The sequence below is a fragment of the Rattus norvegicus genome, chromosome 12, assembly GCF_036323735.1.
Source record: "Rattus norvegicus strain BN/NHsdMcwi chromosome 12, GRCr8, whole genome shotgun sequence".
NCBI classification, from domain to species: domain Eukaryota; kingdom Metazoa; phylum Chordata; class Mammalia; order Rodentia; family Muridae; genus Rattus; species Rattus norvegicus.
Genome location: NC_086030.1, coordinates 46,375,702 through 46,388,894, shown reverse-complemented (window position 1 = coordinate 46,388,894; position 13,193 = coordinate 46,375,702). Strand labels below are relative to the sequence as shown.

At 49.3% G+C, this 13,193-nt stretch overlaps 1 protein-coding gene across 20 annotated transcripts in view; it reads left to right on the top strand.

Moving 5' to 3' along the window:
• The window catches only part of Cit (citron rho-interacting serine/threonine kinase), a 161,762-nt gene that overhangs the window by 36,748 nt on the left and 111,821 nt on the right, over window positions 1-13,193 (top strand). For 19 of the 20 annotated variants that reach the window (XM_039089826.2, XM_039089825.2, XM_039089824.2 and 16 more), the window contains 2 exons: window positions 3,183-3,386; window positions 4,777-4,930. In XM_039089826.2, coding sequence (XP_038945754.1) covers window positions 3,183-3,386; window positions 4,777-4,930 — 358 coding nt within the window. Of the gene's footprint in view, window positions 1-3,182; window positions 3,387-4,776; window positions 4,931-13,193 lie in introns of those variants that run through there. The other variant, XM_039089830.2, reaches the window with a different exon arrangement.

Below are 13,193 nucleotides of genomic sequence, written 5' to 3'. Positions count from 1 at the left end.
GCAGAATACTGGCTTCCAGACAGCTAAGATGAGGGTCTTAAAGCCCATGCTCACAGTAATACACCTCCTCCAACAAGGCCACACCCACTCCAACAAGGCCACACCCACTCCAACAGGACCACACCTCCTAATCATGCCACTCCCTAGGCTGAGCATATACAAACCATCATAAGTGGCTAGGATACTTTGACTATCTCACCCACATTGGCTGCTGCATTAGGGTCAGAGGAGAAGGCGAGCTCGCAGGGAAGCCCTCATGGTCACGTGAGACCATGCGCTGCTGGGAAGGACCTCGGTGCAATCTCGGCAATCAATAAAACCTTTGCCAGTTGCTAAGGAGCACCGTGGTTGGAGCTGCGTCAAGCCGTCAAGCGTGCGCTAGCGGGAAGTTTTGCCTTCCTTGCCTTCTAGCTCAAATTACTGATGGAATTCAGGTGGTTATTAGGCATAGATAGTTAGGATATGTAAATATGTCATACGTTTCTATCCTGAGGTAAGAGGAGTTCTTTGGTCATTAGGTATAAATTAGGTGTTGACAGTTTACACCCTTTGATTGGGTCAGCTCGCTGGGTGTGGACAAGCAAGTGATCTTGTCCCATCAGCTGCCAGCAAGGAGGACAGAATATTCTGGAACGTCCCACGTGGCAGTAAAATAGACTCTAACCAACGCAGATGATGATCACTGAACAACAGCGTAGTCCGAGCTCTTGCAAGAGAATCAGGGGTTGAATCAGTTAGGCTCAGGCTGCCGACCCCAGGGCTGGCTCCTCCCGGTTTCAAGGTTACGTCACACTGTGCGCCTGTGTAGGCGCATCTTCACCATGCAGCCTGCATAGGCTGCCTGTTTCCCGTACAGCGCGACTTTGGAGCTTTCTCAAATGGGTCCTTGTAGTGAAAGGCTGTGGTCCAGAGGTCAGTGTCAGAAATGCCACTATTTCCTATGCTGGAGGCCAGGAGATCCTCCGTGAGAGTGTGGGCCTGGGGTGGGGGCGGGCGAGGGGGGTGGGGGAAAGGGAGGGCAGGACATGGAAGACTAGCAGGAGCCATTCTGGCTTTCCAGTATTACACATACACGTGTGTCTGTAATAAACAAGGGAAAGACTATGAAAACCATGGGGATATTCTGATATTCCTATTATAGATCCATGTGTAAAGGAACGGGACAGTCTCAGCAATGTTTTATGTGTTCATATCTGTACACGTATACACACACGTATGCACACCTGAATATACAGGTGAGGGAGTGAGAGACACGCTTGAAGTCATAGTTGAAAGAGCTTTTTACCCTGTCACCCGTGAAGGAGGCTTTGTAGTGCCAGCCTCCAAACTTCCCATTCCTCTCAAAACTCTGAAATCAAAGCAAAGCAAATTTGCCATCGTTCTCCTCCTCTTCCTCCTCCTCTTCCCCCTCCTCTTCTTCCTCCTCCTCTCCCTCCTCCTCTCCCTCCTCCTTGTCCTCCTTACCCTCTTCCTTTTCTTCAGGAGGTCTTGCTTTGCAAACCCTGGTAGGCCTAGAACAGAACTCCTATGTCACCATGCCTAGCCCAAATCTTGATGTAAAGTTCAGCCTTAAGGGACTGTGGCTGTAGTCCACGATCTTTGGGCTCTACTGAGGCTGCTTTGTCTCCTTTAAAATAATGAGTTTTTCTATACCGTCTAACTGCTGATCTGAGGTCCCAGGGCAGCGGTTAACACTCTGTATCTGAAGTCAGCAGGCTCCGCTTTGATGGGCAGGAGGAGAGGTGGGTGGACACACACACAGGTGCTCTCAGACTTTTACATTTCCTGCTCGGTAAAACTTGAAAAACCGTTCTGAAGAGCAGAGGGGCTGCCAACTTGCCGAATCCCCAGTGAGGGTCAGGGAGGCTAATTCTTTGATCAGCATCATTTCAAGAAACAAAGGCATTAAACAGTGAAACAGAAATACTAGGGGTCAGGGACGGTCCCCGTAGTGGAATATGTGTGGCTCTGTCCAAGACTTCCCGCCGTGTCCTGGTCTGTCTTTTCCAAGGGCAGTGCTCCCGCGCTGGTGGGTTGGTGGAGGAACCTGGTTTCCCAACTGTGAGGGGACCATAGGAGCAGTAGTTGGGAATGAGGAAGGCGATGTTAACGTGCAGCCTATCGAGGCCTCACTCTTCACACTGCCCTGCAGGTGGGCTGAAGGAGGAACGGATCCCAAGGCCTGTTTGCATGTCCCCCAGATTTGAGATGTCTGACGTCATGCTGTGTTGTGTTGTTAGCCAGACCTCAGTAGTAGATTATTGATTGGTCTTATGTCATAGGTCCGGGGTCAGGCTTCGTTCTCATTCATTGTTCTCTCTCCCTCTTTCTGTCCGCATGTGCAGTGTATGTGGGTGTGTGCACATACGTATGTGCAAGGGCGTGGAGGCCAGAGGTCAACACGGGGTCTCTTCATCACTGAATCCAGGGTTCACCAGTTTTGCTAGCTTGGCTACGAGCCTGCTGTACCCCCTCATTCAGTTTTGTTATGTGGGTTTTGGGGGTTCAAACTGAGGTCTCCACACTCACACCAGAAGCACTTTTCCAACAAGAGTCCTCTCTCCAGCCCCATTCATATGTATATATTTTTCACACTTTTAAAAATTCTCTAATCTTTTTCTTACAGCCCAGTCTTCATCCTCCTCCTGGTCCACTCCCCCACCCCACCCCGTTCCCCGACTGTTCCTCACCCCATACCTCCTCCCTCATCTCCAAGAGGATGTCCTCACCCCCCACCTCACCCGACCTCCCCACTCCCTGGGACTTTTATTTTCTTTAATAGAAGAAGTATAAGTTGTGTTGTGTTGGGATTGTAGCTGGGGCGTGGAGTGAGCGGTTACTTATCTCACACAAGGCCCTGGGTTCAGTCCCCTAGTACTGCCAAGAAGTTCTGGCTTATCAGTAGCTTGTACTGGGAAATCCACCTTAAAACAGTTGTGTAACGAAACCAGCATCGACAAACCCTGCTTGCCTTTGGGCTGTGTTATTTGCCCCCCACTCCCCTCCTTTTAGCCATTAGTAAAACACTGCCATTTCTTCACAGTGTGCTGCTCGACACAAGGTTTAAATGCCTGGGTGGACAGTAATCAGTGGCCAGTTGGCTGGCACCTGATGTGGGTGCTGGCACCCACTGGAGGGTACTTGAGAGTGCGCTGTGCCCATTGTAATTTCTGGCTTTCCAGGTGGATGCCAAACTCCCTATTGGGACCCCAGATTACATGGCTCCGGAAGTGTTGACTGTGATGAACGAGGACCGAAGGGGCACCTACGGCCTGGACTGTGACTGGTGGTCTGTCGGAGTGGTTGCCTATGAGATGCTTTACGGGAAGACCCCATTCACGGAGGGAACCTCCGCCCGGACCTTCAACAACATCATGAACTTCCAGGTGAGGGGTTTAGCGTTTGAACGATGCAGAGCAGGTTTGAGCTTTCTTCTGAGGGCCAGTCGTCCAGAGGGCACCTCAGCGCGTTAGGTTCTACCAAAGAGGGAAAATGGCAGCCTCTTACTTAGCTCTGTTTTTATTGATTTCGAAATGCATCTTGAGTTCACAGTTGTTAAATGTGCGTAAGTGTGAGTCTTGGAGTCGGCCAGAGACCACTCCATAGCTCCCTTCTTCTCCAAATGCTGAGGGGACTAAATGGGAGAGATGAGGGACGGCCTGAATTGGTGCCGGCTGTGTGAGTCTGAAGCCGGGAGGAAGTGAGCAGACGACTTAGGATGGTAGTCACATATGTCTGTGTATACACACAAATGTGTCTGGAGTAGAAGTAAACCACCCTCTAATACGTACACTGGTGCTCCATTAAGCCGGTTTCTAAAGGCTGTGACGAACCTGTTTTTTTAGCTTCAGCTTAAATGAGTAAAGAGGCCTCATTCCCTCGAATTCTGTATCGCCCGACTCTCATTTCCCTGGCATGGTTGATGCAGGGTTTGCTTTTTTTTTTTTTTTAAATGTATAAACACTGTTACTGAGGCTTCTCGTGAATCGAAATTTCTCTCTGGATAACCCTTGGAGGGAATTTCCACCTCAGTCTGCCCATTCAGTAACCCAGGCTTAGCAGAGCTGCACTAGGTGCCCCTGGGAACCAGGCCATCAGCAGTGAACATGGGGCCATCTCCTCCTTCTCTCCTCACCACACCTCAGAAACCCCCCAGCACATCACGTCCGTACAAAATGGGAACACAAGTGGGTGGGTGGTGGCAGCTGGACCAGGAGTTCAAGGTCCCCCTCTGTGGCTACATTTTGAGTTTGAGGCCAGCCTGTGCTACACGACACCCTGTTCCAAAAAACCAACTGCAGAAAAAATATGGCATACAGAGGGAGTGCAGAAGGGAGCGGCAGGCCGGGAAGTAGCCAGCAAGAGCTTCAGGGTGGTGCTGGTTCCAGGCTGAGAACAGCACGAGATGTACAGGGATCTCGAAATAGCTCATGGCTGTTGGACAACAGAGAGAGATGGGGAAGGAGGAAGCTTAGCTGGGAGAGCGAGCGGCGCACAGGTCAAGTCACAAAGGACATTGAACCCCGACAAAAGGACCAGGCCCATTGATGTGAGCAGGCAACTTATTTCTGGAATATGCCTTTGCTCTGAAGTTATGAGAGCACAAAACTTTATTTAAAAAAAAAAAAAAAACAGAATGAAAGGAACCTGCATGTATGGGAGATTCCCCCCCTCGCTTCAGGACGAACTGAATCACAGCTAAGGAGATCTTCTCTCTCTCTCTCTCTCTCTCTCTCTCTCTCTCTCTCTCTCTCTCTCTCTCTCTCTCTTGAATAGCGGTTTTTGAAGTTCCCGGATGACCCCAAAGTTAGCAGTGAGCTCCTTGATCTGATTCAGAGTTTGCTGTGTGTCCAGAAAGAGAGACTGAAGTTCGAGGGTCTCTGTTGCCACCCTTTCTTTGCCAGAACCGACTGGAATAACATCCGGAACTGTAAGTAGGACTGACTGCGCTCCTCCCCTCAGCTGGGGTCTGGGACTGAGAACCACGGCAAAGCTGCCTGAAGTTGGCCTAAATGAGGCCTTCAGTTACTCACAGGCACAGAAAGAGCTAACAATGCAGCGGCCTTTGATTAATAATCGTCCTCACAGAAGTGGGTTGTTTACCGCGCCCTGTCTGTCTCAGAAAATTTCTAGGAGTTAGAGGTGCAAGTTCAAAGGTTGTCCCTGGGCCTGTCAGTTCCTTCCAAGAAGAAACACAGCCTGGCTAGTTCATTTTCCTAACCGGGGGGTGGGGTGGTGGTGGTGGTGGTGGTGGTGGTGGTGGTGGTGGTGTTTGGGAATGGGGGTCGGGGGTTGGGAGGGCTGGGGGAGGGGAGGCGGGGGCGTGGCGGGGCGGTGGGGGTGGAGTCAGGATGCAGAGGTCAGCAGCTGGGGCTCTGCCTGGGACCAAGCCTGGGCCCAGACTGTGAACAACTGGCTGGGTTCATACTCTTCCTTCATGGCGCTTCTCTCTGCTCAGAAGCGTGTAGTCTGAACGGCATACATTCAGGGGCGCAGTCACACCCTGTCAGTGTAAACTGAACCAGTTCACTAAGAACAAGGATCCGATTTACCATCAATGACACCAAGAAGCACGTTCGTTTATTTATTTCTACGAGTCGTTGATTTTGTTCCGAAGCCTTTTTTTCTTAGCGTGTTGCTGATTGAAGGTGACCCCCATGACCTGGCTCAGCGATCAGCTCCGAGTAGAGTGTCGGTTGTCTTGTTGGGTGCGTTTATTTTATTTTTGGTGCTGATGGGAGGCAGGGGAAGTGGAAGCTGTTTTTAGGTGTCAAGTCTGAGCTTCTAATTGGAGCTGTGATTACAGGTTGAAAGTCCCTAATCAAAAAAAAAAAAAAAGGAAAGAAAAAAAACCTCCAAAATCTGAAAGTTTTTTGAGCACTAATATGCTATCCCAAGTGGGAAATTACCTCTTGAGTGTTCCCTCATGAGAGTTTGCATTAAATATATAAAGTTACTTCCGGCTATGTGTGTGTGGGACATGCATGAGATCTGTGCTTAGACATGGCTCCCAATGTCTGTCTCATTTTTTTCTAGATGCAAATATTCTAAAATCCAAGGGGAAAAAAATCTGTCCCGATTGTTTAGGATGAGGGACTGTGTAACCTCTTATGCCTTCAGCTGGAGGTGTAAGAATGGCTGGCATCTTGACTTTTTCCTGTTGCTGCAGCAAGGGTACACTGGCCAACTTCAAAGAGAAAGGGTCTACTCTGCTCACAGTTGAAGGGTACAGACCAGCTTGGTGGCAAAGTCAGTGGCAAGAGCTTGAAACAGCAGGCAACCCATATCCACAAGTGGGAGGCGGAGCGATGGGGGTTACTGCTCAGCTCAGCTCCTCTCTCAGCTTCCGCCCAGGGAATGGTGCCGCCCACAGTGGGCGGATCTTAACCACTTGAGTTAACACAAACAAGGTAACCTCCCACAGGTGTCCCATTTCTTAAGCGAGTCTAGGTTTTGTCCAGTTGACAACAGTATCGCTGTTGGGATCTAGTATTTTGAGCCAAAGGCCATTCTGATTTCCTCTAACCACCTGCTGAGGTATTTCAGTAGACTGAATTTCTATAATAGTCTTTCTGACAGCTGCGGTAAAATATCCAAGGAAAATCAACCTGAAGTGAGAGAGTTGATGAGAGCTAATGATCTTCAGATGTTTCAGCGCGTGGCCTCTGCTCTGATGCTCTGGGCCCATAGTGGCTCAGTGCTCCCCGTTGGGAGGCACAGTGTGAGGCTCATTTACCTCATGGTGGGTGGGAAGCACAAAGAAGGAGGTCTGTACCTCAATATCCACCAGGCCAGACCTACGAAGGTCCCACCTTTCCAGGAGTGCCATAGTATTATGACCAAGCTTTCAACCCACGGCCTAAGCCACAGCATTGGGTAGACATGCTGGTTCATTTTTCTCATACCCAGACAATTCCCTCCACTCTTCCAAGGTGAGACTTCTTACCAAACTCAGGGCCTTGCGCTTGCTAGGCAAGCGCTCTACCACTGATCTAAATCCCCAACCCCAAGGTGAGACTTCTTAATCCGTAATATATTTTCATTCTCTCCATCGACGCTCTGGAAAGATTTGATAGACTGTCCTGTAGATGCCATTCAAGTCCTTAATCTTTCCTTGTCTTGCCTTTTTATCTCATCTTCTTGAACAAGCAATTAATGTTTTTATGCATGAGCTTGCTAATTATCCCCAACGACACATTTCCACTTAGGTGAGTTGGTGAATGGTGGTTAATTATCTGAGTAACTTTATTTTGTGTTTTGGTAAGACTTCATGTTGTTTTTGCCAGGAGAGTTTGCCCTCCCTCTTGGGAGGGGGTTGGTTCCGGGGACAATGCCCCTCCCTCTTGGATCCCCAAATCCGAGGCTGCCCAAGTTCGTCTGTATACAAAATGACACTCAATTGCATATACTGGGCAAGCATCTTCCTGTCTACTGTCAGTCACGTCTGATGGCCTACCTCAGCACCTGATACGGAAGCGTCCTGAGTAGTCACTGCGGTGTCCGTTTAGGGAGTCAGGGACCAGGGACAGCGGCGGGAGGTCTCCCTCCAGTACTGTTTTACTTAGTTCTGTGTATTTGTGTAGATGGCAGGGGTGTGCACGTGCACATGCTGTGGCCTTCGGAGGCTGTGGAGGACTGGCGGCAGTGCTCTTTCAGAGGGTGGAGAAAGGGCTGTGGCGGTGGCTCGCTAGCTAAGAGCAACTGCGGGCTTCAGAGGACCAGTGTTTGGTTCCTGGCACAGGTGCGTGCATGTACCCACGCACACAGACACAAACCCATAAAGACCCTGATGACTTTTATTGGCTGTCAACTCCCGGTGCAGTCAGGGGCTCCGAAGACTCACGAAACAGGTTTGCATAAAGGAAATAGGAATTCCTTTAATTCCAGGCAGTCTTGTGTCTGTGCCATCAGCCTTGGGGAAGTTGCAGAGCGGATGCAGTAGCTCTGGACCCTCTCCATTACTCGTCCCCAGGGACAGCTCTAAGGACAGCGCCTCCCTTGTCAAAACTCAAAGTTTTTCTCATAATATCCTCACTTAAACTCGAGACTTTTCATGGACTTCACCAGTTTTTATAATGCGGGTCCCTCTCCTGTTGCAGACCATGGCACATGGTGTTTGTTTTGATGCGGCTCGTCCCAGTTTAGGGTAGCTCAGCAAGGACTGGAAACTTCGTTCTCTCTGAGGATTGGTTGGTGGGTGCGGAGAGGTACCGGATCCATCCAGCGTGTGCAGCAGGTGTTTCTCCTTTTCTTTGTGTTTTCAATCAGCTCCTGGCCTTGTGAATCAGAACACCGCTGTACTCAAGATTTAAGCTGTTTCCTAACATAAATTACGCCTTTGTCCAGCTCTGTTTCTCACAAACACTCTCGGAGTGACTCTCATCAGCCCAGAAACCTTGCAGTCATCAGGCTTCCCAAGTTCCCGGTCAGCGCTTCAATGCCTTGTGATTCCCGGCCGCTTCCCACAACAAGACATTGTCCCCTGATGAAAGCAGCATTAGCCTCTTTGGTGTCTCACCTCTAATTCTTCTTCCTGTTGTAACCAATGAAAGGAAGTGCTGCTTACCGCAGCAGGTAATGATTGTCGAGAGTGCATTATCTCCAGGTGGCCCTGGCGGGATGCAGACTTCCGATTTAAGAAGGGTCCAGGCAGGTTGATTGACACCACTGGGGGTGGAGGTAGCAGGGGAGGGAAAACTCACTTGTGCTTCAGTTCAGGGGCAGGCAGAGCATCCTTGTCCCCTAGGTGCTGCCCCTGGGAGTTGTCATGGGCAGTAGCCTATGACCCAGGCGCCTGAGCAGTTCAAGTGTTCTTAGTCTTCAGTAAGTCTGCGACCCCGTGAGCAGTGACTGCCACACAGGTGGGTGTTCAGGCACCACCACTCAGATGTTTGCTTCCTAGCCTCATGTGTTTTCCAGCACTTACTTACAGTGGCGTTATTTCAGGGCCGAGCTCCAGGTCTCAGTAGGGACTCCTTAACCCAGCAGCTGCCCGGGGCTGTGCAATGCCAGTGTCTCAGATTCTTTTTAACCTGGCTTGATTTGTCTAGAGTCCCGGGAGCCAGTCCGAGCTCTCCACTCTCGTACTTAGGGGCTTTCCTGGCATCTCTCTGCTCCTGTCAGTGGGAAGGTTGTGCTGTCTGGCGCTTCCTCAGAGCACATCTTTTCAAATGTTTTCCCCCAACGGAACTGGCACACTTACACCTTTCCCCCAAGGCCTCCATGTCTCGAGGATGACAAAGGTATAAATGTGGGAGGTGACGTGAAGTCTCTCCTTGAGCGGCTCTGGCGAGGGTCCTGAAAAGCCAGCGTTGTCATGGGCTTTCACTCCCGACACGGTCATCTCAGTGTTCTCAACATGAAGCAGTTTTTGCCAAATTCTTCTGGTTGTCCAGGTCTGTGGCATTTGTTAGCAGAGAGTCCATTTTGTTTTGAGCCAGCCACAGTGTTTTGGACAGCCCATGCTAATGGCACATTGAGCTCTTCTTCCAAATCGATGTCACTTCCCTGTTCTCCCTGGCCCTGGGCAGATGGGAGTTGGAGAGTGAGAATCTGCTCACGTGACTGAAAATCTTCAGGATGGGTGGACGCATCCGGCTGAAGAGGGGTACCCACTGCCGAGGGACAGTCTTGACGATCTTATGTATAGAGCAAGCACTGCTCTATAGCGTCCTCTTTTTTAAAATCGCAGACCTCGAGTAGTGTGGACTGCATTTTTTTATCCCACTACAAGATATTCTAATATGTCAAATGGCATTGCTTCAAAACCCTTGGATTGCAGATGTGGATCATGTTGTAAGTTGCTCAAGATCATATGGGGAACAGGTGTGGTTTTGAGTCACATGGATTGTTAGATATGTTTCCTGCTTCACAGATTCCCACACTGGGTTACTGGATCACATATGCCTGACCTAAAACACAGACTGTAGACCCTGACCCGGAGACCCGTCTCCATTTGGAGCATCTGCCCTTGTGATCCTTCATGTCTCAGAGCTGGCCTGGGAAAGGACGGTAGATTGATTAAAAATTAGGAACTGTAGCCCCAGGGGCATGGCACAGACTGTCCTGTTTCTTTAGAGCAGGGTCTCCCAGCTTTGGCACCGCTCACGTTGGAGGACAGGCGAGTCTTGGTTGGAGGGCTGCTGTGTGAACTGCAGTTTGCCTCTCAGCATCCCTGGCTTCTACCCACAATGCCATTTAGCATCCTCCTTCTGTAGTTGTGAGACTCAAAAAAGTGTCTCCAGACATTGCTCTTGGTCTCTTGAGGGGGGACTCAAGGGATTCCGTTGTATCCCGATGAGAATTTCTTGAGGAAGAACAACATTCCAGTAATGTTAATTCCCCAAGACTGCTCTTGCTAACGAGCCCCGAAACTGTTGCCAGAGGTCAGTAGGCCATTTCTACTCGAATTGTGGATTTCTACTCCGATTCCATGGACCAGCAGCGCTGTCACCACCTGGGAGCTTGTTAGAGATGCAGAGGCTCGGTCCTAAGTTGGAAGCTGTGTTTTAATAAGATCCCCCGGTGATCCCTGTGCGTATTAGTGTTTACAAAGCTCCAGGGGAGGAGAAAATCAGATGTGTCAGGCTTAGCGTTTCTTCTTGCTCATCTTTGTGGGGCTTCCTCGTTTTCACTGTAGGCTCAGGTTGGGGAGAAGATGCTTTTTGGTCAAGGATTCCCATGGGTGGATCTAACTGCTTAGAATTGTTGACTTAATTTTAAAATTTTCATTTATTTATTTATATATGTGTGTGTATATGTATGTGTGTGTATGTGTGTGTATGCGTGTGAGCATATGTATGTGCATGTGGGAGTATGTTTTTTTAGCATGTGTGTATGTGAGCATGTGTGTTCGTGTGGGTGTATGTATCTGTGTGAGCATATATGTGTGTATATGAACATGTGTGCATGTGTAGTTTTGGGGGGTGCACACATGGGCCTTGGTAATGAGTATGGAGGTCCGAGGACAACTTGTGGGCGTTGGTTCCCCTCTTTCACCCTGTGGGTCCTGGGAATCAAACTCAGGTCGTCAACTCGGCAGCAAGCACCTTCACGTGCTAAGCCTGCTCACCAGTCCAGAATTGTTGGATTTTTATGCTCCACTTTTGAGTAATGTGAAGCTTTTCTCTCAGATAGGCTGACTATGCATCCTTGAGATGATGTATAACCTCTTCTTTATTTGATAGCCGAGGGAATTTGCTTCTCTCTCAGCTCCCTGTCAGTGAAGGATGGCGTCCTTCACTAATTCCTCTCCAATGCTAAGTACCTACTATGTGCCAGGGCTCCGCTAAGCATCTTACTGCCCCTTCTGCTCCTCCCTAGACTTCCAGCAAGTCAGTCCCTAGAATGAATCCCACACATACTGCCATGAGCTCTTAGGGAGGTCGCAGATCTTGTAGCTGCCTATGGTAGGCATGGAGTTTATGCCCTTCCTACTCCTGCCTTTTTACTTTTTATCTTGTTTGTGAAGGCTTTTGTTCTGTGTTTTAAAGATAGTGTCTCACCATGTAGCCTGGGCTGTCCTCAAATTTATGATCTTCCTGCCTCAGCCTCCCAAGGGCTGGTATTATAAGTGTATACTACCATACTAACTAAAACTGATCTCTTCAGGTTTTTATTGTTTTGAGACTGTTGGAATGTTAGAAATTTTGAGTGATACAAGGAGCTGGAAATACGGCTCAGCAGTTAGGAGCACTTGTTGCCCTTGCAGAGGACCTGAATTACATTCCCGGTGCCTATATAGTAGCTAAGAATGGTCTCTAACTTAACTTCAGTTCCAGGAGATTCACCTCCTCTTCCTGCCTCCTTGGATATCAGTCATGTGTGTGACACGCATACATACAATACATGCAAGCAAAACACACATACATACAAAATAAAAAATAAATCTAAAAGACCTAAGTGACGGAGACAGTTGTAGTACCAAAAATGTCTCCCGACCCCTCCTTTTATGAGTTTCTTATTTAACTTTCCGGAACATTCTATGGTAATATAAAATACCATTACCCCGTGTCCTTCTGACCCCGTCTTTGTTCTGCTTCTCAATAACTTAGGTGTTCAGCCGGGCAGGCTATTTCTGTGGTCATTGAGAAGAGTGAAGCCAAGGCCTCTAGACCCTCCTTCTCCCACGGCTGTTTCTTGTGGACAGCATTTGTCTCTCTCCCAAACAAGACTGAGTCCCTCATAGTGCTAACACCTGCCTCCCACTCCTGTACTTGAGCGTTTCACCTGTGGTCCTGTGTGCCGTGTGGTGTGGTCACTCGCTTGGCCTTAGCCTTTCAAAGCTGCTAGGTTCAGAGTTCCTATTGCCCAGCCAGGTCTCTGGAAACACTTTGTCTTGTCAGCTACTGTGAAGAGGATGCAGGCGAGCCTCTTTGTAGGCTTGGTTGATCCTGAAATGTGTCCCTCTGCCAGACCCCTGGTCAGTGTAGGAACAAGAGGAAGCAAGAAAGAGGAGCTGAGGCCCCCGGGTATCAGCTCTCAGCAGCCGGGAGCAGGAAGCCAGCGGGAGGGTGGGTTGCTAAAGAGCATCCAGGAACTTAACTAGCCAGAGCGAGGCGAAGGAAGGATGGAGAGAAGCTGGCAGGACTCGGCAGCCTCTTAGGGAATATGCAGTGGGTATGTATGCGTCTCCTGGGGGCTATTCTGCTTTTACAGAGTAAGTGATGAAGAGGGGAAGTAGGCTAAAAGGAGCTAACTGCTTATGAATTAGGATCATAGGCCTTTTCTCCTACAGCTTGGCGTTTGGAGGCCACATTGGCAATATTAAAAGGATATATTCTACATTATAAATGCCGACAACTTATTCCAGAGAAGACTGCAGTGTTAAGATACAGGAGTGTTGCGATCTGGGTGAAGGGGATTTCTGGTTCAGGAAATAAAAGTGCTGGTTCAGAGTCAAAACAAGGGAATCTTAGTCTGTTGCTGAAGGACGGGTGACTTGGAAATCTTGGCTTCCTGGTGGCCTAGTGAGAAGAGTCACTCAGACCATTAAGGGAGTCGGGCTTCATGAAGGGTAGAGGTCTGGAAAGATTTGTTCTCGAAAGACTTGGTTTTCCACCCACTGACTTTTGGGGATTTTCCTTACTGTATTTCCCATAAATAAGGCCCCTTGTGATGTGATGGACCATGTCCTCTGGGGTTTGCCCCTCCACGGGTCTGTGTTTTCTCTGTGCCCCTCAGCCCAAGCCCCA